The sequence below is a fragment of the Aptenodytes patagonicus genome, chromosome 15, assembly GCF_965638725.1.
Source record: "Aptenodytes patagonicus chromosome 15, bAptPat1.pri.cur, whole genome shotgun sequence".
NCBI lineage: Eukaryota > Metazoa > Chordata > Aves > Sphenisciformes > Spheniscidae > Aptenodytes > Aptenodytes patagonicus.
This window is the reverse complement of record NC_134963.1, coordinates 7084715-7107544: the sequence shown is the minus strand read 5'-3', so window position 1 is coordinate 7107544 and position 22830 is coordinate 7084715. Positions and strand designations below refer to the sequence as shown.

Genomic DNA, 22830 nt, shown 5'->3' with positions numbered 1-22830 from the left:
ACCTTAAATTACCAAGCTATTTTGCAGGTTGCTGTAATTACATTGGCCATATCTACTTGTTTGTTGTTACAACAACAACAAACTGCCCCCGCCCCACTCAGTGTCCTGCTACAATATCAAGGCACCTTTGGTCCACTCAAAGGTGAATCCTTTTACATGTTACCAAATGAGACAACACCATAGAATGCACATTTAAAAATACCATTTATAAAAGCAGAAATTTATTGTAAATTTAAAAAAACAAACTAAGATTAAGTTTCTTGATAAAAAATATTCACACAGCATTCATGTTGTGATTTTTTTATTTTATTTTTGAAATGAAACCATTGTACATTGTACAAACCATAACTACCGATGGAATAAATAAGTGAAAAATTATACTGCTGTACAACACACACACACACAAATCATAAGATGGAAAACGATTAGGTATTGAAGAAAACAAAATTCTTTACACCTTCTAACAGGCCCTTAGATATAAAGAACATTCCAAAACATGACAATGTTTATGTATGAAGATAGCCACCCAAAACCAATATTTTATACTGCCTTGTTGATTATTTTTTGTTGTTTTGTAAGTGCCAGCACTTTTTGGAATGTTTAACAACTACTTTCCCAAGCATAAAAATTCCAAGGAATAGTTCTGCTATAAAATGTTTGGCTGAGTAAATCGTTTATTCGGAAGGCCTTCCCACATGTTCCACAAACTCAGCTAATTTACTTGCTTGCTTCTAGTTTCTTTTTTTTCTTTTTTTTTTTCTTTCTTTTTTTTGTATTTATTTGTAACTGAAGCTCCAACATTCAGCATTGTAGCAAGGAAGCACTTCTTGATATTTGTACTATTTCTAGAACATTAGCTGTATGAGAACTTTCAGTCATCTTGAAGAAAATTACATCTCTCCTTCTGCTCCACGTCTCAATGCTTTCAATAAACCCTTTTACAGTGAGTTCATAAAACAAGTTTCTGGTAGAGATAGGTCCAAGCCAAAAAAAGCTGGATTTAGATCTGGTTTCAAACCTCAGGTTGATTTGAATTCGATGTTCTGGTTTGGTCCCATCTGTACTTTCTGGCATTAAAATGTGTTTAATCACATCCGTTGGCCCATAAGTGTTATCAGGCACTTCAAAAAAAGACTAATAACAGTCTTATACACTATTTTGGATTTCTTCATACCAGATAATGTCAAAGTCTCTTCCCTTAGAGACTGACAATAACAGGTCTAAGGAACCCAAATCTATCTGCTTGTTCAGTTGTCTGTTGTCACTAGAATCTCTGGTTAAAAAAAAAGTTCTGAATGTATTCTGTATAAGCTGTAAATAAAGCATTACTACTTTAGAAATAAAGCCTCTAGGAATATGGTTATGATGCCTTGTCTTGTAAGCCACAGAACAATGAACAGTTCTGAGCAGAAGCCACAGGAGAGAAAAGGAAGTTTATAATTAAACCTGTTGATGTCAATAATGCCAATAAATGCTTCTATCTAATGAAAAATTTGAGGTATTTTTAGTGCTATTTATATATTTTATTTCTTCCTAAAGTACAGGAATTAGTTTCTAAACGAAAAGTCTATTTACTCCCTTGGAAACGTCTACAAAATTAAAATTAAAAACTTGCTGCGATGCACCTGAAGATAGGGATTAGTAAACATGACTACTTGTCAAAGGTGGCATCAGATTTGTTTTGTTTTAGCATTAAAAACAACAAAAAGTTAGTAAATCAAAAATATTTTTGTTTGAATCTTTCTAGATTTGCCCATTTAATATATCAATAGAACTTCTCACAAAATATCACTTAAATCTGAATGTAATATACATACAAATCAATCGTCATTGACCAGTTATCCACATTTTAGGCATACACACAATTCAAGAGAGAATTCTACCGTTTCATTGCATATATTGTGCAAATATAGTTTTTGGCTCCTCAATTCCTTATTTTCAGAATGTTAATGGACTTCATGATCAGACCAGAAATCCCAAAAACTTATTAGGGAGCACACTGTTTTCATGAATGATTTGCAATCGAATTTTATTCAGTTAAAATCCAAAGAGTTTTATTTCAACATAAAGGAAAAGTTCCGAACTGAGTGTCATACGTTATTTCGAGTTCAATCCTACAAACATCTTCTGGAAGGTCAGTATTGGCTCCCCACTCCTCCCTCCCCCCAATTCCCCATTGTTTTTCATAATAAAGTGGTAATTGCAAACGCAATGCAGTAGTCTAAGTGCAAGCCATTTTCACTATTGGAGAATTCAGAAATAAATAAGCTTAATGAAGAGCTAATTATGAAAATGTATCAACTGGAAGCAGTTTTTTTCATTTAAAAAAGTATTTACAGTTCTTAGCTTACAAACTATATGCAACCATTTTCATAGCTGTGAGATCATATTTTAAATTACAAGTTCCATCTCCCACACGAAGTGAAGACAGCCTAAGGGCCCGGTATGTACACGCGTGTGTGTGTACTGAAGTCAGAAATAAGCGGTTCCCACCGACACCAGGTATTTATAACTGGGAGCTCACGCTGGAAGTGCAAAGCCCACTGTAAGATCAAGCCCTTGTGACCTGACGCAGGTGGTTCTGCACTTCTACACGCTGCGCATTTGAAGGGAGTTGCACATACTTAGTGCCTTTCAATCAAGTTTAGCATAAGCACACTTCAACCTAATTGAAAGAGAAGGAACATTTCTAACAATGATGTAGGGACTATGGAAACAACAAGGCTTATTTACAAGACTTGCTGAAAGAAAAGAAGAAATCCCAAATACAGTATTAACGTGGAACATAGAAGTAAACATCTTAAAAAGAAACAGTACAATGAAATCCAGTTCAGTGAAAACATGATATCAAAAAAGACCAATTGAAAATAAATTCACTGTGCATCAATCCCTTTGATCCTACTTATGTACATAGTGGAACTTTTCTGTAAAGCAAGTTGTACCCAGTACAGAGATCTGGACCTAATACCTAAGTATTTTAACTGCTGTGTTATAGTATATATTCAGATCTGGACTATAAATGGTAAACAGATCATGTTAACTTCTGATGAAGTTAAGTATTTAGAAGACCAAATTTACAGTTGCGAATGCCATGCATTCAATAAAAGATCTCCACTATAGCTGCTAAAATAAAATATCAAGCTCCTTTTTCTCCTTGGACTCCAAGAGTGAAAATGGCTTCCTGATCTCTATTTGTTAAAAATTTAAGCACCAGGGATTTAAAAATTAAAAACAAAACAAAAACCCCAAACAAAAAAGGAAAAAAAAAGGGGGGGGGGGGAATAAAAAGCCTTACTACATGGCATTATACAAACATAGGCCACTTTGCAAAGGAGACAGTTGCAAAACAACTTTTAAAAGTTAGCACTGTTTTCAGAACACAAGGCACAAAACAAAAGCAGACATCACGCCAGAACAATGAACTTCACATGAAAGCTAATACCTGACCTGTACCATCCTTAAATATCTTACAATGTTAAATAGAGAAATGAAAAAAAAAAAAAATACAGCAGCAACATAATTGTAATTTTGACTTTAGAAACAGTGCGTAGACCCCTCCTGAGTTGTTTACTCCAACCATTTCAGAGACAGTAACTTAAAAGTTCTCAATGTTTGTTTCACAGGAAAAAGTTTTCAGTGTCTGAGAAGTTAAACCTTTGTTAGGCTTTCTTGGATTTTTGCTTGGTAACTTGAAAAGTTAGGAGTTCTGTCCTCATCCAAGAGAAGATGCTTAAGTAAGGTTGTTCTATAATTAAGCCCACTGATGTACCTTACATAAAAACTGACCAGAAAAATCTATAGTCTAAATCTCTTCAACATTTTGTTGGGAAGCCTCTACTTTCATCTTTTTAGAAGGTGGCACTCCTTCAGAGTCCTTAATGAGGGGGAAAAGAAAAACAACCATGTTATCATTGCACTGAATTTCAGGCGCCATAACCATCAAACAAAAACCATGAACAAATTCCCTGGTGTGGCATTTGTAAAATACAAAGCACCCGTGGATACAAGAATGACATGACCAAGTGCATTTGCTTCCTGAAATCACTCTTCTACTTACATCTTACCTCAACATCCTTACACTTGCTGTCGTCTACTGACAAAGGGCAAAATTCTAGTTCTGGGCTAAAAACCACAGTGAATATTCCAAGCAACAGCCTTGATGCATGGTTATACCCGGACTTCCCTCAGCTCCACACTCGAGCACAACCCACACCAAGGGCACACACATATTCTCCTGCTGTAGCCAAAGCAATCTCTACGGAACAGAACACGCAAGGTTTGGAAAGTGCCAGGTGTGCACTGAAACAAACCAACCACCCGAAAGGAAAACCAACAGGCTGAGCGGTGCTCTGCCTGAGGATCTCGGTGTGAGGGGAACAACTGCAAGGATAATTTCTTTCTCCCACCCACCCAGAATTTTTCCGTATACCAGTGAGTAAACATCCAAACATCTCGTCCACTGAATGTACAAAAATTAACTTTCCTAACTGCTATATGCATTTACTTTTATAGAAGGTATTTTACTTCTGAATAGTCCTCAAAGGGGCCTGCCCAGTAGGCTAGGTCCTAGCAATTTATTAACATGAAATTTTAATATTACAAAACTAACACAGACTGGTTTAGGAAACTGAAAAGTAAATCAGACCAATCTAGTCTTACTGCTCAAATTATGTGAAACGCAAGAAGCCAATCAAATTATCCACAAAACCAGGTACGTGTACATTTAATACTCTACAGCTGCTTTACTGTCCTCACCTTTGGAAATGAGTCTAAATACACAACTGGCCTCCTTACATTTGCTTTTTGGTATAAGTACTCTTTTCCAAATCCCAAGTAATTGGGCTTTTGTGCTTAAAGTTACCTGAGAGTTTTTAGATGCCTCTGTAATTATATCATTTTCTCCAGAGGACTGAATTTCTGCTTTCTCTGAACTATTCATGGAATTTTCCATTGAAGACTGTGAATTCTGTTCATCAGAGGTATCTGAAATTTCAAGAAATAATTTTAAACAAACAAATGAAAGCATTCGGCAGGAGCTTTTAGGATGTCTTCTCATTAGCAACATCCCAAACACATAAATTTCACCCACGTGTAACCATTACTGATAACAGACCTAACAACTGTATGAATATAATGAATTAAGCTCAAACTCCAGGACCACAACCACTGGCTGCTGCCAGCAGACCCACGCTGCCGGCAGTATACAATTGCTGGTATCAGTCCCTAGAGGGAGCTAAGCTCCCGCACACCCTGTACCACAGAACGATGTCAACGCTGTTAGCAAACAAGTTTCAACACAAACTTTGCAAAGGGACTGATCGCAAGGAAACTTGCTTCAAACCACAAGTAAAAGGCAGCTACAAAAAGGGCTGAATTGTGATAACTAATGGATCTAAAACTATGTAGCTAAGGAGAGAGGATAAAGTTATCTGAATTGAAATTCAGCCATGTATTTAAAATCCACTTATTTGCTTGATACTACTTTTAAGATAAAATTTAGAAATTCAGACAGCTTAACCATTAAGGTTGTAGAATTTTTAGTTCTGGTGCATACTTATGGAGAAGTCTTCCAGCTTTTTATAGCTCTTGTTATTGCTTCCAATTTTTGTGTTTGGGGGTTTTTTTGGTTGTTTGTTTTGTTTTCATTTTTTATAAACCCTTCTCTCTCTCTCTCTAAGCAAGACTTACAGAGGACTCGGGGTTAAAGCACCCATTCACTCAAAGAGGGGATAAGGGCACTTAAAATGTCTTTACAGGTTAAAGATCCCTGAAAGTTTAACACAGTATGTCCAGAAGCAGACAAAAAAACCCCAAACAAACAAAAAACCCCAACCAAAACCAAACCACTGAAAACAAAACCCCTTTGATTGTAAAAAGCCAGTTATATTTCTTTCAGTATCCACATCAAGAACAGTGTAAGGACTGAAACCCATTCTTTCCTTCAACTCATTTAAAAATCCCTTTTGACTTGAATGAATTCTCAGAAGTATGCATGGAGTCAACTGTTATGAAGTGATCTCTCCACAGGTCCCTGACCCAAGAAACATATACATTTATTCAGATGAAGAGAAATGCAAGATCAAAAATATTTTTGGACAACTTTGGTTAATGAAGATGACACAACCAGCAAGTAATGGATATTTTTGTGGTGTACTGTATAGAAAGCATCACAAGCATTTCTGAAAGTTTTTCTGACTGAATTCAACATGAAGTGATGCCTATGATGAGCAGTCTCAAAGATCATATTCAGCAAACTCGGACAGAATCGTCTTCCTTTCCATGTCTCACCAGAAAAGCATGTTCATACCAAGAAAGAAACAAGTTCCAAGGGCCAAAAGGAACTTCAATTTCAGTTTCTGTTGTGTATGTCTGAGCAACTTGAGCTAAGGAGCACTCTGAGGCGCGCATCTCCCCATGGCAAAAACACACTTAAGAGCGACTTCCACAACGGACAGCTCATAACGGCTGTGTTCTCTTCCAGTTGCTACTGACAGCTACCACTCACGCTGCTGCTGGCCTTTGGGCAAGGGGATCCGTATTTTAAACTACCAAGCCCCAAGCTATTCCGATGCCTGCAATGACTTGTGTACACAGCAAAATGTTTTGAATTCACCTGTTTTCTTTGAGAAGTCCACACTGAGCATTTCTGACCACCCAAACTGTCCCCTAGCTTTAAGGAACCTCCCTGATTCCAGTGTAGTAACATGAGATAGACGCACAAGGTCATTAACCCTATCCAGTTGAAGAATGTCACAATTCCAGGGGTTTGATTGATCATAACACTTCGGTAGATAAAGAATTACTTAATAAATTTTTAAACACAGCATATAACCAATAGAAAACAAACATTAATAACGGGTATTTTTTGCCATTACTTCTTCCTTTCATTTTACAGTAACTGGCTCTGGAACTAATCCAGGGAACTTGGTATGATTTTCCCTGAACCTAAATTTAGTCAGGGGAGCACGTATGCTATGTAACAACTTCACACGAGCAGGTTCAGACAATATCAGACCTAGGAGTAAATCCTTACCGTTTACCGTGAGCAAATATGCTAGCTGACATTTTCATTGAAGGATATGGCATTCCGATTTATTTCAATTTGGTGACGATTCAGTTGTCAAATTTTAACCCCAATTAACAATGACAACATTTAACATACTTAACCATTCTGGTATTACCAAGATAAAAGCTCTAAATTTAAATTGGTTAGTGGATCTACTGAGCTAAGAACTAAATCTGGAGGGCATAATTTAATTGCTCTGCTATTGGAAGAATTCTGCAACCAAATCATTAGAATGGTGTTAAGGATGTCTTTTATCTGTTATAATAGGATGAAGAAAGTTATCTTCCCAGGAATATAAATACAGAGCATGTTTCAGTTACCCAAAACACCATTTAAAGAGTAAGGTTCAGAACAATCTCTTAACCCACATGTATTTTTAATCTGTGCACAACTGCAGTACAATATTGTAACACTTTTAGAAAATTAGGACAGAATTCAGGGTTAACTTTTGAATAAATAACTAGCAGGGTTAAGAAAAAAAGAAAGCTTACATTGAAGTTTAGACAACTAAAAAAATAATTTCAAAATATCTCACCTCCAATTTTACTTTCACACTAGATAACAAACATTCATGGATCTACAAAAGTCATACTTTCCAGGATTTGTGTGATTACATGGTAGCAGCCATTTAAAAAATGATTTTAAATTATTTCTTCTTTCAAGACTGAGATTATGACAACAATAAACCAAGTATTTTGTTTGTTTCCTCTCTGAAAAAGACCCTGAATGTAAATCTGACCTTTCCAGTTGTATGGAAGGATCACTGGTAGGCCAGAGAGATTATGGCCCATTTTCACATAAATGCTGAGAATTCAGAAACAGTTTCTTTCAAATTGTTATTATTCAGTTCTTAAAATGGACAAGCAAATAAATGATACACTAAAGGATAACATTTTTTGTTTGGCTTTGAAGACAGTCTTTTCAGCTCACCTTCTGAACCAGGCTGCTCCTTTGCTTCTGTCTGAGTTTCGTCAGACTTTACTTCAGTGCCGTCTGCTTGTGTTGCCAAGTTCTGTTCTGGTGCTGGACTTGAATTACTACTGTTTTCTTGTTTTATTGGAGAAGCATCAGCTATTGAACTCTGGTTGCTATTGTCATCTGTTAACAAAAGAGTTAAAAACAAGAGAGTCTAATTTGACAAGATAAAAAGCACACCTTACTTCTTCCATATTTTTCTTGTATTATTCCCTGATAACACATGATATAGTCTAGCTTGCTTGGGATCAAGTCCAAGCATTTACGCTAACACCACATCTAACTTTTTTCCACACCACCACAATTTTTGCTCTTGCAGCCTATGCTGTAACACAGAAGCTTTCTAGCAGTTACTAAAAATCAGAAAACTTCAAAAAAGGTGCTCTAACTAATATACAATAAAACCAAGAGTGTTTTACTCAGATCTCTTCCAAAAGAACCCAGAATTTTGTAATATGAGTAAAACAGATCAACTGAAGCGGCAGTCTCATTTTACAGTTCATGTAACACAGGGCTAGTTAAGTGTTCGTGCTGCAGATTTACAAATACCCACCACTACAATGCTCAGATGAGCAGATAGTTTTTGAAGTGTCCCCTGAAGGTCAAAACACACACCCCTCAAACCCCAGCAAAACCCCATCAAGGTAAAATGTAACATCCAGTCCCAATATCAATAGTTTCTAACTGGCAATTGTCCAGAATATTCTCCAGCCTCCAAAAACTTGGATCACAGTAACTTTCTGCAGCACAGATCGTGTCTCTGTAGTTAACAGGAAATATTCTGCCTGTGCCCTCTTCCTGTGAAAACCAATGACAGTGGCTTAAGTATCTCAGCTAATACTTTATGGATAGCAGTGGGGTGCAACTTCCTGTAATCTTTAAGCCAGCCTAACGACCATGGGTAACCAAGAGGGAAGCTCCCGCCCCCTAAAGAAAACTAAACCAGCAAAACATTATTAGTTAAATTACTAGCGTGCAAGTCGATCCACCTTCTTCTGCATCTCTACAATCATTACATCCAAAGGACTTCAGAAACATACAGCTGGTGATGGGACCATCTCTTTTCAGAGCGGCTTGAAGTCAGATCAGATTAAGTTTATCATTAATTGTACAGCATGGCTTAAAAACACAAGTGATACATGATAAAAAAGCAAGTAGTATATTCACCTCATAGATGGGAGAAAAAAGACTTAAGAGAATTGAATTATAAAGATGAAATATTAATCCAGATCTGTGAAAATCCTGCTCAATCCTTTAATTGCAAGACCATACTCACTGTGAACACCGCAAAAACCAACCAGGAGGCAATACAAATGCAAATAAAACTGAAATGAAAAATTTGCAACCCACTAAAAGAAGTGACCCCCTTTTATCAGCTCAAATAGTGCTGCGTTCTCAGCCATAATTGTTATCCAAACACCCAGAAGGTAAAAAATGGAAACAGAGCTGAGCTGTGCAAGCTCCTCTGTAATAAATACCAGGTTAACACTCAACAGTTCACACTTAAAAAAAAAAAAAAAATTGACCTAATAGTGCCTGACCAGCAAGCAAAAAAAATGTTTTCTTAACCAGTTAATTTCATCCAGCTGAAGCAGAAGGAAGACACCATAGAACCACAGCTTGCTTTCTTGGCTCTTACAGAATTCTTTTGACCTGACTCACCTATAGAGATAAAAAGTACAAAACCTGCACAAAAAGCCACTGAGGCTTTGGGGGTCTTTTTGGTTCTTCAAGCAGCAAACTTGACAGAGTTACTGCTTCACCTGACGGTAGTATTTTGAATGGTAGATATTTCTATTTTTCATATTTAGCTCCACTAACAACTTTTTTTCCCCTCACACAGCCCAAATAAAAATGGCATTTAAACAACTGTTAGTACATCCACAGAAGAGAAGTCCAAGGTACCAAATGAGTATCTGATGCTGCTTTCACTTTGACTCAATCACGTTGTCCATATATCTGAGCAACAGAGAATTTCACGCTGTGAGGTTATGCTTTCATAGCAGTGTAATAGGGGCTGACCTTCTCCCACTCACCATGCATGTCCATCATCCCTGGAGAGGAGCTGTTCTCTGGAGTGGTCACTTCAGAGCCACATTTTTCATCTTTGCCTTTTTTCTTATTCTTATTTTTCTGAAAAACAAAAGGTACCACAAACAAATGAGACTATCACCATGCAGAGAAATCCATGTTGCAATATAAAACCCTTCCCACTCATTAATTCTGTGAGCATGTCTCTCAATTTTAAGTGAGAAATAAAGCCAATGTAATAATAACTGACATTATCAATAATGCATTAGTCTCAATAACTGCAGGGCTGTTTTTCTAATTGTATTCTTCATGACACAAAACACTCGGACATATAGGCTTTTATCCAGAAATTCTAGTAAAGGTTAGCACTTAAACATATTTTCCATCTTCAAACAACTACACAATTTTTGTAAAAAGTACAAAAGTTCTCAATAATACCCCTCATTCTACAAACAGGGAATCTGAAGCACAATGATTAAATGGCTTGCTGAGTCTGAGAACTTGGGAGGTGCTGGCTGCTAACTTTGTACTCAGTTCAGAGAGCTACAAAAGCAAGGTCAAAAGAATCTCTGCCACAGCAGGACAAGGGAAGAACATCACTGATCAGAAGCAGGGCTAAGATTCATGAAACTACCTGATTTCTGAGCCTGTAACTCTGCTCACTGTATGGTTTATGCGTATCAATACGCTGCTACAAAACTCAATACATTCTCCCTTTCATATCAGAAAGCTTGTAGAATACACCTGGACAATATGCATGCACGCACAACAGGAATGATAACAGATCTAGAATTTTAACACTGAAGAGACAGCTTTTTACCTCTTTCTCAATGACCAACACTGCAGAGACCTCCTCCTTCTCTACAACTAATGCTGTTTCTTCATTAAAACTAAAAGATGGATTAAGAAAAATCAGATTGGCCTAAAACAAAGCACATAAGCAAGACAGTCCTACATGAACAATAGGTCACAACATGCTCATGACCGAACAACAGTATGGACTGCAAGCATTAAAACAAAGGAAGAGACAGTGGCATCCATCACGTGGAAAATCTGTGTCTGCTAAGGGATGCAGCATTTTCAATTAAGAGGTGACGTAATCAGTCTCACGGAGAAAGAGCCAGCTGCATTGCTTTTGGAGGCTCCTGCGTGCCTGCTGAGAAGACAATTAAAAGCCTGACTCTAGGAAGAACGCGTGGCAGTCCATCCATTCGGATAAGACAGTGTCCTCCAACGAGGGAAGGAACTAAAACCACAATCAAATATTGTCTAACACTGCAGAAGAAATTCAACAAGTGATATCTGGAAGGACTTTTCCCTCTATTTTAAATAGATTATTAGGCTTATTTTTAAATTCTGTTTTTACTTCAGAGAAGCCAGACTTTATTCCCTAATATGTGAAACAGAGGTGAAAGCACATGGACTTCTTTACCTTTGCAAAATGAAAGTTCAGAGGGGACATAATCTCTCTCAGGTTTGGTTTTTGGCGGTTTTTTACAGGTAAAAAGGACACTTTTGCCACAAGAGAAATACTTAAAAATGACTGTGAGCCATTTAAGCTGAAAAGTTTTTTTTAAAAAGGTTTAACCATCAAAGTGGTGAGGTTCTACAACAGCCTTCCAAAACTAGTAGGAGGAAAGAACCTAGCTAATTCTGGTTCAAAGAAATGTCAGTGTCTTAGGAACAACATGTGAGGGGGGGAAGTAATCTAATCTGTGTTCACTAAAATCAAAGACAACTTGCATTTGAAACATGAAGCAGTAAAAAAGATCCCATTCTCCTATTCCAGTAAAAAGCAAGTATACTGTTTGCTCCGTCACAGGTGGATGAAATCGGATGTAAAAGGATGTCCACAACAAAATTAAATAGCCAAGACGACCCCTACCTGGTATTTATTTTTAAAATATATGCACTTGTTTTAATTGTGAGAACTTCCAGAGCAAAAAGACAGAAACCTTACAACATCAAGCCTGCAACAACTGCAGCTGCACAATGGCCTCTACTTGTAATGAACAGAATGTGACTGTAGGACACTAAAGTAACTGGTCTTGAACAGTGTCCCAATTTCAGCAAATCTGGAGCCTAAACCTAAAGATGATGGCTCAGAAAATACAATTAAACTCTGCACATAGAGGCCATTATATAAACCCATTCTTCTTAACAGAGAATCTGACTTCAGGTACCAGTCACCTTGAAAATTCATCCAGAAACTCACTAGCAATTCTGTTTCAAAGTTCCATGGTACCCATCATGCAGGCATACCTTAACTGCAGGAAAACAATTTTCAGAAGCCGTGAGCCTAAATATCCTAAATCTCTCTCTCTCTCTCTCACATAGATTGCACAGCTTTTTCCCCCTATGTATTATAAATAATAAAATCAAGACCAAACATCTGACAACTACAAAGAATGAACAAGTTTCTGTAAAGAAACCAGGAAAGGTTTCCCAATTCACAAGGGGTTACTTCACAGAGATGCTGCTCAAGCATTGAAGAATACAAGAGGCTTACCACAACTCTGACAGTCACAGAAATCTGTGGTACAACAAAAGGTACAGAAAGAAACAAACTCAGTTAAAACAATGCTAATCAAAAATAGGTCTTGAATTTGGACTTTGAATAAGACAAGATCATGACACTGTCTTGTCTGAAAAAGCATCATTTTACACATTTATTAACATAGTAGTTTTCTTCCAGACAGGTCTTAACTCACATTTCAAATAAAGTAAAAGCACATGACAGCCCAAGGAAGGAGTACCAAACTTAGGATATATATTCTATTGTATCATTAATTTACTGTGGTACCATGGATTAGTTTTCTCTGTAACAATATTTCAATTTATAAAATGAGAGCAATGTTCATTTTGAAAAACAATCTGCAAGCCCTATCAACTTTGATTTTTACACTTATTTTTGTGCCACATGATTGTATCATGGCACAGGAACAGTGCACACTAAGAACGTAAACATGATGCATATGCAAAACATTTATCAAGAGAAAACACACATTACAATAGAAGCATGCCTGCTGTATTGCTTGGGCTGGACATCTTAATACAAGTGATCTCAGGATTTTCCTACCCTTACACTTCAGTGTTTTGCACCTATTTTTGAGCAAAACAGCAGTGATGCACAGATACAATACATTCTCCGCACAGTTCCAAACCAGCTACTTTCCTTTAAAGCATCAGGCAGAAAGAGGGGAAAAGTAATCGATGTCTTAGCTTTCCCTCCCTGCCTCCCAATTATTATGTTAGAGAAAGGTTTCAAAAATCAGTTTCAAGCCTAATGTTTAACAGTTATCTGAGAACTGATCCAAGTTGACTCCGGGAAGACTGCCACCCACTGAACCATCATCACCACTTTCTGTAGAGATCGGCATTTCCCTAGAGCTCTTCTATTCAAACACTTGCAAGACCCGCACCAGTCTTAGCTTAAAGGCTCAAAGAATAGCAAGCATATTTCTTTCGACTTTCCCTAAACATGAGTGTCATCTTGAAGAAAGCAAGACATCTGCAGGATACTTACATCATCGACTTTAGGCTCTGTTACTGGTACCCATTTGTAAATCCTTAGAGATGTGTCGCCAACTGTCACCCACTTCTTCTCCCTATAAAATTACAATGCAGGAGAAGTTAAAGTTAAACTTCAGATTCAAAAAAAGTGATCTACTATTGTAAGTTGTCAAGGATTTAAATAGGCTATTAAGTAGGATGATCTCTATTACATTGTCTTTAGTACTGCATTGTGCAAATTGTTCTTTGCATTTCACAAACTTGTTAGAGCACTGCTAACCTCCAGATTTCTCAGGGCTGTGACTTGACTAGGTGAGTAACTGCAGTAGCAGTAATAAAATCTGGATTACAGATACAGTTAAGAAGAACAGCTATTGAAAATGCAGATTTAATGCCTGCAATTTTCACTTTAAGTTTCTAGAGAGCAGAAGAGGTTTTAGACAAACCAGTGTGTTTTGATTGTCATGAAGCTGTTTAATGGTATTAGAAATCTAAATGCATTTTGACCATCTGAGGTTTATTTTTGGGTAGAAATTTGCTGCCAGCAATTTAACATTCACTCAACACTCCTGTCAGACAGCTCTGAAATTCTAGCCTTAGAACCAACAGCCTTATTGGTAGCAATATGTGCCGTGATGCAGAATTCAGACTCTGGAGAGCCTAGCTCTCTTAGACAGCAAAGGCTGAGAAGGCTATCAGAGAGGGAAAAAGCATAACCTACAGCACTCTGTGCAGACCCCTGCCAGCCAGCCGTGAAGTCGTGACATTGACAAATTGCGAAGGAAATCTGGCTGGAGGGCGTCACTACATTAGGGGGTCACACAGACACAGAGTGCGGAGATGGAAAGGATGCTGAACACTTAGTTAAGGGATGAATTCCTTGAGCTCTTTACATCAGAATATTAAAGGAAGGTCCACAATGCCAGAGAAATTTCATCACAATTCTGTGATCAGTTTTCAGGTCACAGATTACCACTGCTGGTTCCTGGGTTTGCAATATAGCTCTGCAAATGGATCGATTAAAAGTTAACAACAAAGACCAATTCCATTAAATAATCAGGAACATCTGAAATTAATTTGGCATGAGATCTCAAGCATTTTTCTTTTTTAAAAACACATCTAAATAATAGATTTGGGATCCAGTTATAGATTTAAAAAAAAAAAAAAAAATGTTCTTTGCAGGATGGGAGAAGCTGGATGTGACTCCAAATATATATGTGATAGCTCCATTTTTAGAAAGGGCTTCCAGAATCAAAAGCAGCCACATTGTACAAATGCCACAAACATCCTCCTGACTATTTGTTTTAGCTACTAAAGCCAATCTTATTTGTTTTCCCTTTAGAGGAGACACTTTCCTGTTTAAAAAAAAAAAAAAAAAAGCAGCACTATATATGGCAATTTGGTAAGTTTTGGATCTGTCCACAAGGATATTTTAATTAAAGTACAAAACTATTTCCGATTCATTTCTTTCCCACTGCTCTTCTTGGAGCACAGTTTTTCCTCAATATGTTTAGATACATCCATTTGGGTACGCTAGATGGCTAAAGTATGTCAAAACCCAATTTTACGCTAATTTGGAGCTCTACCACTAGATGTGATAAAAATGACAGTGGAGATGAGGGTATGTCAATAATGAGAGCATACTTAATTATGAAGAGATGATCATGAGATATATATATTTTTTTTTTTAAGGATACAAGACAAACCAAACTTATTTCTACTTAGGAAAACCTTTGAAATTATAGAAATAAAACCAGCCGGGGTTTTGTTTTGGGTGTGGGGAGAGGTGAATAAATACTTTTAAAAAGTTAAGATTTTAGTTTTTTCCTACAGCAAAATATTACTTAGAGATGCTGCACTGGAAAACCAAAAGTTCAAGATACCTGTTAGCATCTCAAAGCAGCCTCACACAGCATCTTCACTGGACAGACTGTAGAACACAGGAGGAAACCTATATTAGTAACTTTTTCCTTCTAGTATTAAAGTTAGCCCTGACATTTTAATTCTTTTGAGTTTCGTAAGTACCACTTTAAGTTTTGATAACCCTCAGCTATAGGGATTTTTTTTACTGAATTCAATACACAGTAATTCAGACAACAATGGGAATAAGGATATTTTGTGATGGAAGTACACCAACATCCCAGTCCTGCAAACACTTATGGCTAAAGAGAAAACCCAACATCACACTGCTATTACTCAAATATTTTACATGTGTAAGCATTTGCAGTATTGAAGGTTTAAGACTGTAAAAGTATTAATAAGAAAAATGAAGACAACCTCCCCTAAAACTTAATAAAATCATTGGCAGCACAAACACAAATTTGTTAACAAAGAAATGTAATGACTTTCAGACATTTAAGATCAACAGGGTAAAATAACTTCAGGATTTCAGATGTTTATTGCAAATAAAGCTTCGAATATTATCTGTAATACTTACTGCCTTTCCATTTCAAACCAAAAACCAAACCAACCAAACAAAACAAACCCCAAACCCCCAAAACCTCTTCTGCCCTGAACACTCACTTTTCCTCTTTTGTACAAAGACACCATCCCAACCTGCTGATCAGGGACTTTCCTTTTTATTTAGTTAGAATTGACAATTTACGGATGCTGCCCATAATGGTAAGTTGCTAAATGCTGCACAAACTACAAAATATTCTCGCTGACCAAATGCCGGAGTAGGAACGAGGAATTAATGAACTCTTGAGCCTATTCTGTTGTGAAACCTTAAGTAGTTTCTCCACCTGTTTTCCTGTCTGTAAAATGGATCTGCTGTTGAACCCACTCATCCTGAGACCCTGACCAGAATTCCACCCCTGTAACTCTATTCCACCTTTGTTTAGCAATCACTAAGCAATATTTTCTACTGCACTGTCCCATTATACTATACAGGTTGATCTCTATATTGACTGATGGATTGGAAAAGGTGGTTGATGGAACACCATCAACCTGAGAGTTAATCAGGCTAAAAATGTGGCAATTATCAACTTTACTTGCCCATGTCTAACTGACAAACTCCATAGCTTTACAAAAAAAAATTTTTTCTGGTTTCAAACCTCTCCTGTTCCTCCATGAATGACTCAGGAGTAACAACACTGGAAAATGGCAAAACTTAAAATATATACAATAATTTTTTTTTCTTTTAATCTTCCACACTGAAAAGTATCTTAAATATTTTAGTTATAGTAAATTCAGAAACTGATCAATGCAACAGAAACAAACCCTTACATTTGTCTGAAATTGTGTTAAAGCATTTTTAAATTCTGAACCATATCTGCACAGCATTTAAAGGACAGCCAAGGATACGTAGGGTAAGCATTAGTATCAACACTTCTTTAGTGCTTATGCCTGAGGCATAATAATATCCTAGAACTTACATAATTATATACTCAATTCCCCATGCTAAATAGCCCAACACTCTTAAATATATTTATATTTTGTATATTAACACTAAAGCTCCAAAGATGAATATCAAATTCCATGTATAAAAGTAATATACCAGCGAGCAAACACAACAGTGTATATTACACTTATACATAAAGTGTCAAGGCAGCTTCTGCAGCAGCAATGAGTGCTAGAAACATTTGATGGCACAGAAACAGAAAGCCTTTACTGCCAATATATTATCATTCAAGAAAAGGCTTTCACACTTGTTTGGCTTTTTACCGTGACTATCATTTATCATAGTGATCTGTATTTACACAAGGATTTGCTCCCACATACCCCATCTTCTGTTGATGATCACGAAGTGACGTCATAATGCTGAATTTATCACATCACACTCACTTGCATTGCAACAGAGTTTGGTGAAAATCACAGAATTATGACCTCCCTGTGGGATCAAGCAAAGGAGAAAGGGGAATGGGAAAGAAAATGCCATTATTATACACAAAAAGTGCTGTAAGATGCACAAAAAAAGATTTTTTTGAAACATAGGCTTGCTTTTCAGAGCACGCCTATTGCTATGTAGATGTTTGTCTAGTGACCAACGGGAAGTAGCCCCAAATATACATGGTGTTTCTTATCCACACTGCAAATACAATAAAATACCATGTAGCATGACTGGACAAAGACTAATGGTTAAGGACACCTTCTCTCTGAGTTTATCTAAATATGGTGCATTATGAGAGTCCCCTTTAACTTACACAGGCCAGCATGTTTTTAAGCAAGTTCTGCTATGTTCCACGTTGCAACAAGCACCTTTTCTTACAGTAAGGAGAAACATGGCTTATGCATGACAAAACTCTACCTTTAACATACATCCAACTTCCACCGAAGTCAGAGAGCATATCCTGGCTCAAAAAGAAATAATCACGAGCCAGAAAAAAAGGTATCATAATTCAAGCATGATAGCAGCGTGTTTGGGCCACTACAGTACTTCAGTACAGTTCCTGCACATACACTGAGTATTTTTACTTCAACTGCCACTACATGAACTACAATCTTAGCAGGAAACTAAACACAGGCAATGTAGCTGGGGACTAAACTAGGGTGGCAACCTGGTAGTAGCAAACAGTATTTTCCAAAGACATCACATTAAGAAGTTCTATGTCATAACTACTTTTCAGAGCGAAAGCCTGTTTTAAGAAGGAAGCACGAGCAGCAAAACCTGCAGAAGCTCAATCTCAGAGCATTACGTACCACACAAAAATATTTTAGCAAGTCTGAATGGAGACAGTGAACAGAAAAACCACAGCAGCATTGTCTAGAAATTCTACTCTAACTAGCCACAGCTAGCGATCCCAACCAACGGTACCAGGTAACGTGATCTCACTGCCCGTGGTGACTTTGCTCCTCAACTTTTACACAACATGCTTTGTTTTAAGCTACACCCCAAGTCATGTCTGGCTCTACAGCCAATTCCCTGCCATAATGAATATTTAGCACTTTCTGTAAGTACTTTCATCAGGTGTCCAAGTTCACCTCTTCTTCAGAAGGTGCTATCACTGTTCCTTGATTATGGCTTTGATGGGTCAGAAAAAGGTCAAATGACTTCTGCAAAGATACTGCAATTCAAAAACAAGGCAACACAATGAGATTTCCTCATTCCTGGTGCATTCTCTAAATCAGGGTACCCATCTCTGTCAGCCACACCATGGCTCCATCCTTAAATGTTCGCACAGTTGTCCAAAAGCTCAGCAGTGCTACGTGCCCATGCCAATTATTTCACTGCCTCCCAAGACGTCCTACCACTTATACTTGCCTCCTGCCCGTTACTTGTCTTTTAGTAAATGTCTGCATTTTCTTTCATTTAATAAATCAGACTTTTATAAAACAAGAGTATTTCCATATTTTTCCAATGCTGATTGAGGGCACAATAGTTTTTGCCTCTCTCTTCTTGAGGACCCATTTAGAATCTACACATACCCATCAATCTTTAAAGACAAAAAACAATCCTGTACCTTTCACAAATCACTGAGATAAATTTATCTCAGAGGATTTTTTAAAATAGACTGAAAGAAAAAATTGTAAGTACTGTTAAAAAAAAAAGTAGAACTACCCTCTTAGCCATGGGAATTTAACATTTTTGCCACACAAATACAACACAACCATATATTCTGTAAGACACGTGCTATGTGTTTTCTAAAACAGATGCTCATTCATGAGAGTGGTTTAAACAAAGGAGATATGGTTACATTAATCTCAAGATAAAAACGTAACAACTTCACTGTTTACTACTAAGTTCCAGTAATACCAGAAGTGCGAGGTGCTCTACAAACACACATAAAGATAGGGTACCTGCATCAAAGGGCTCACTGTCTAAGAAAGAACGCGTATTTTCTAAGGAACGAAGTCTGCACTGATGGAAACCGCTTTCCAATAGGCACGTTCATAGACGTGGCAGTACAGGCATTCGGTAATACTGCACAGCAAGGCTGCTGCACACCTTCACAGACTGATAAAGCTTTGGGCAGCATGCACCAGAGCCACTGTCCACTCCAAAGAGTTTACAGCTCGGTCTGCCTCTCTACTCATCCTTGGCACGCACCGCTCTGAGCACACAAGTCGCAGAAAACTCTGCTCTATGAAAGGTTGGATGCAAGGTATTTTAATCTTCAGTGGCTGCATTTCCACAGAAGAGCTGTGGATGGCAACAAATTGCTCCTATTATGCAAATAAAACTGCACACTTGGAAATTGCCTATGTGGCTCTTCTGAAGATGCAGGAATTGCTAATGTGTAAAGTTCAATTTAACAAGCCAAGTCTTCTCAAAACGTTTAAACCACAAGACACAGAATCCCTCTTGCTAATTTCCCACTGTACTTGACTGCAGGTGGGGGGAATCATGAGATTCACCTTCAAATTATGATTCCTTTAAAAATAAGAAAAATGGTTTATGTAAATACTTGTGAGATGCACACACAAAAAGCCATATGAATACTTCTGACAATAATCAAAAGAAACATTGCATGATCCTGTTCAGGAACCCTTTAAAGCAAGTTGTCTCTCATGATGGTTAAAGTGTACAAAATCTATTTATACCTTAAGATTTGTTTTATAGAGGAAGCCATAGCAACTGACATGATGGCAGAGAGCCCTTGCCAAGGGAAAAAAAAAAAAAAATTAGACATTTTGTTGAATGGCCAAGCTTCTGCCTCTACTCCTCTCTGAAATCCACAAACTAGGATTCAAAGTATGCTGCGCTCATGAATGAAATACCTACAGGCAAAATAGTCCCACACATCCAACAACGCTCCTGTTTGAACAAAAGTCCTGTCACACCGCTATACATTGTTCTGGCCCTTCAAAGCTGGCCCAGCAGTCAGCAAACAGTGCTTAAAACCACCACCCGAGTAGAAGAGAGTTCCTGAAACCAACCGAACTGTGGTGCTCGGGCTGCTCCGGCTCCCTACACAATGGCTGGATTCTTTGAAATCCCCATCTCGTGCCCTGCGTTATTGGACACACGTCCCGATTCTTTGTCCAGCTCAAGCCAACGGGCCCATTCATCTGCTCAAGGCCATTTAAAACGCAACAATCCGTTTCACCCGAATAACACACGTTTAATTCTGTATTTCGCTTTTAATGAAAGCGAAGCGTTAGCTGTGGACTGCAATAAAAGTGCCCCCTTATTTTACCAAGTTCAAAAAAGCTGAGTTATGCAGATTAATACTAACCCAAGGGATTTCCCCGTGGATTTCAAATGTTTAAAGAATTTTAAGATACATGCACAAAGACTACTGAACAGTCAGTCAACTTGCTGGAAGAAAGAGATTCCCTCTCGAGTCACACTGGCACCGCTCTTTATCCCATCCAAAAACCCTGGACCGACTGTGCAGAACACTGCAGTGACTGTTTCACTGTATTGTTTAAACACCTCATGCGGATTTTCCTAACAAAAGCAGAAAAAGACAAAAGCGGGAAAATGCCAAAACACGTTTAAGGCCTAACAAAAGGGAGTTATTTCACCAGGGGTACAACCTTCAATTATATAATTTAAAACAAATTCCAGCGGCAATTACGCGCTCCCTCCTGCTCCGCTCGGCATTTACAACCGCCGGAGCGCTCGTGGGAGACGATCCCGCTCGGGTTTGCTGCGCTTACGTGCAAACCTCGGGAACTTGAAAGGTAAAATAAATAAATACATGTGTAATAATGAAAAATAAACTCTCGGGCGCTTTACAGGGGTATTTTTAATGCTTTTTATGTTTAAAAAATACTTCTTTGAGCTCTAGCTCCACACACACCCGGCGGCGCAGCTCCCCCAGGCCCGCTCCTCGGGGCCCTTTGTAGGGGACGGCGGCGGGAGGAGCCGGGCCCGACCCGCCGCCCGCCCGCCCCCGTCGCCGCCCGGCCCGGCCCGGGATCTGCGGTGCGGCGGGCCGGGGTCGGCGGGGAGCGGCGGGGGTCGGCGGGGAGGGGGCTCGGCCGCACAATGGAGCCGCCTCTCGCCCTCACACGCCGCCGCCGCCTTCATGTGACTCGCAGGAGCGAAATGGCTTCTGGGTGCCGCCGGCTCCCCGCCCCCCGCGGCCGCCCGGCGGGCTCCGGCCCCGTGAGGGAACGGCGCGGGGGGGGGTGGGGGGGGGCGGCAGGGGGTGAGGGGGGGGGCGGGCGCGGGGTCCCGGCGCGGCGCGGCCCGCTCACCATTTGCGCACTTTCTCGATGGCCGCCATCACCCGTTTGATATCATCCTTCGCCCGGCTCCGGGTCTCGGCCCGCACCGACCGGCCCGACATGCTGCTGGGGGGGCGGCGGCCTCAGCGGGGAATGCGGCGCTCGGCGCTGCTCGCGGCGTCCGTCCGTCCGTCCGCCCGCCCGCACAATGCTCCCTCCGCTCGGCGCGGCGCGGCGCGGCTGGGCTCGGCGCGGCTCGGCTCCGCCCGCCCGCCGGGGCCCGCGCACTGCGCACGCGCCCCGCGCCGCCGCCGGCAGCCCGCGCGCGCGCGGGGCCGCGGGGGGAGGGGCCGGCGCGCGGGACGGGCGCCGTGAGGGGACGGCGGGAGCCGACGCCGACCCGGACGCCTGGGTCCCCTTGTCGGCGTCGAGGGGGTAGAGCCGGGGGGAGGAAGAGGGGCGAGGGGCCGAGGGAGGGGCCGGGGGGGCCCGGACGCCTGGCTCCGAGGCTGTCCCCGGCGCTGAGGGGCCACCGCGGAACCGCGGGGACAAACCGGCGGGGGCCTGCGGAGGAGCTGCCGGCGGGGCCTCCCGCGGAAGGGCGTCCGTGCGGGGGAGAGTTTGGAGGCGGCTGCCGGCCCCGCCGCTCCCTCTTGCCCCCCCGGCACTGCCAGGGCTGTGCGAGCCCGCGGGCAGGGAGCGCGGCTCCCCGTCCCCGCGGCGTTGGGCGGCGCGGAGCAGCTCCGGGGGGCTCCGCCGGCGACGGACGTGCGACCCGCTCGCCCTCAGCTCGGTGCGGAGCCCCGCTGCCGGGCAGCCGGTTCAGGATGAGTGGCAACCCCGTCCAGCCCTTGTGCAAGTCGCTGTGACACTATTGCAGACCTTGAGCCTGGGGATTGGCAATGCTTCCTGTTAAGCAAAACGTGTGCCTTGTTAAACAGGATACTTGATAAATCCATAATATGCAGAGTTTTGGGGTTTGTTTTTTTTTTGGGGGGGGCAGTGGTTATAAGGTTTCTCAACTGCCTAAAATAATTCCAGTAATTTCCATGGAGTAGGGCGGCTTTCAAGTAGCGGAGGATCTGCTCCGACACGGATTCATGGGAGTACACGAACATCATCAGTAAATGGGCAGAGCTACATGCGAAGCGATGTTCCGCAGAAAATTTCTCCTGTCACATACCCGG

General features: G+C 40.1%; 1 protein-coding gene across 1 annotated transcript; it reads right to left on the bottom strand.

Annotated features, from left to right (window-relative positions):
- Nucleotides 1–290: 290 nt before the first annotated feature.
- Nucleotides 291–21871, bottom strand: BCL7A (BAF chromatin remodeling complex subunit BCL7A). Its single transcript, XM_076352792.1, has 6 exons — nt 21674–21871; nt 13599–13680; nt 10078–10174; nt 7997–8164; nt 4862–4983; nt 291–3874 (listed from the first exon to the last, which is right to left on the bottom strand). Exons 1-6 carry the CDS (start codon nt 21763–21765, stop codon nt 3803–3805), a joined length of 633 nt encoding a protein of 210 aa, XP_076208907.1. The 5' UTR covers nt 21766–21871; the 3' UTR covers nt 291–3802.
- Nucleotides 21872–22830: the final 959 nt, after the last annotated feature.

Bases quoted from the DNA above. Each gene is read 5' to 3' on its own strand.
- BCL7A (XM_076352792.1), bottom strand. From the start codon at position 21,765: ATGTCGGGCCGGTCGGTGCGGGCCGAGACCCGGAGCCGGGCGAAGGAT. The intron at 10,175-13,598 runs GTAAGTATCCTG...TTTGTTTTTCAG, and splicing joins CAGAGCCTAAAGTCGATGAT to AAAAATAAGAATAAGAAAAA. The intron at 3,875-4,861 runs GTAACTTTAAGC...CCCCTCATTAAG, and splicing joins AGGCATCTAAAAACTCTCAG to GACTCTGAAGGAGTGCCACC.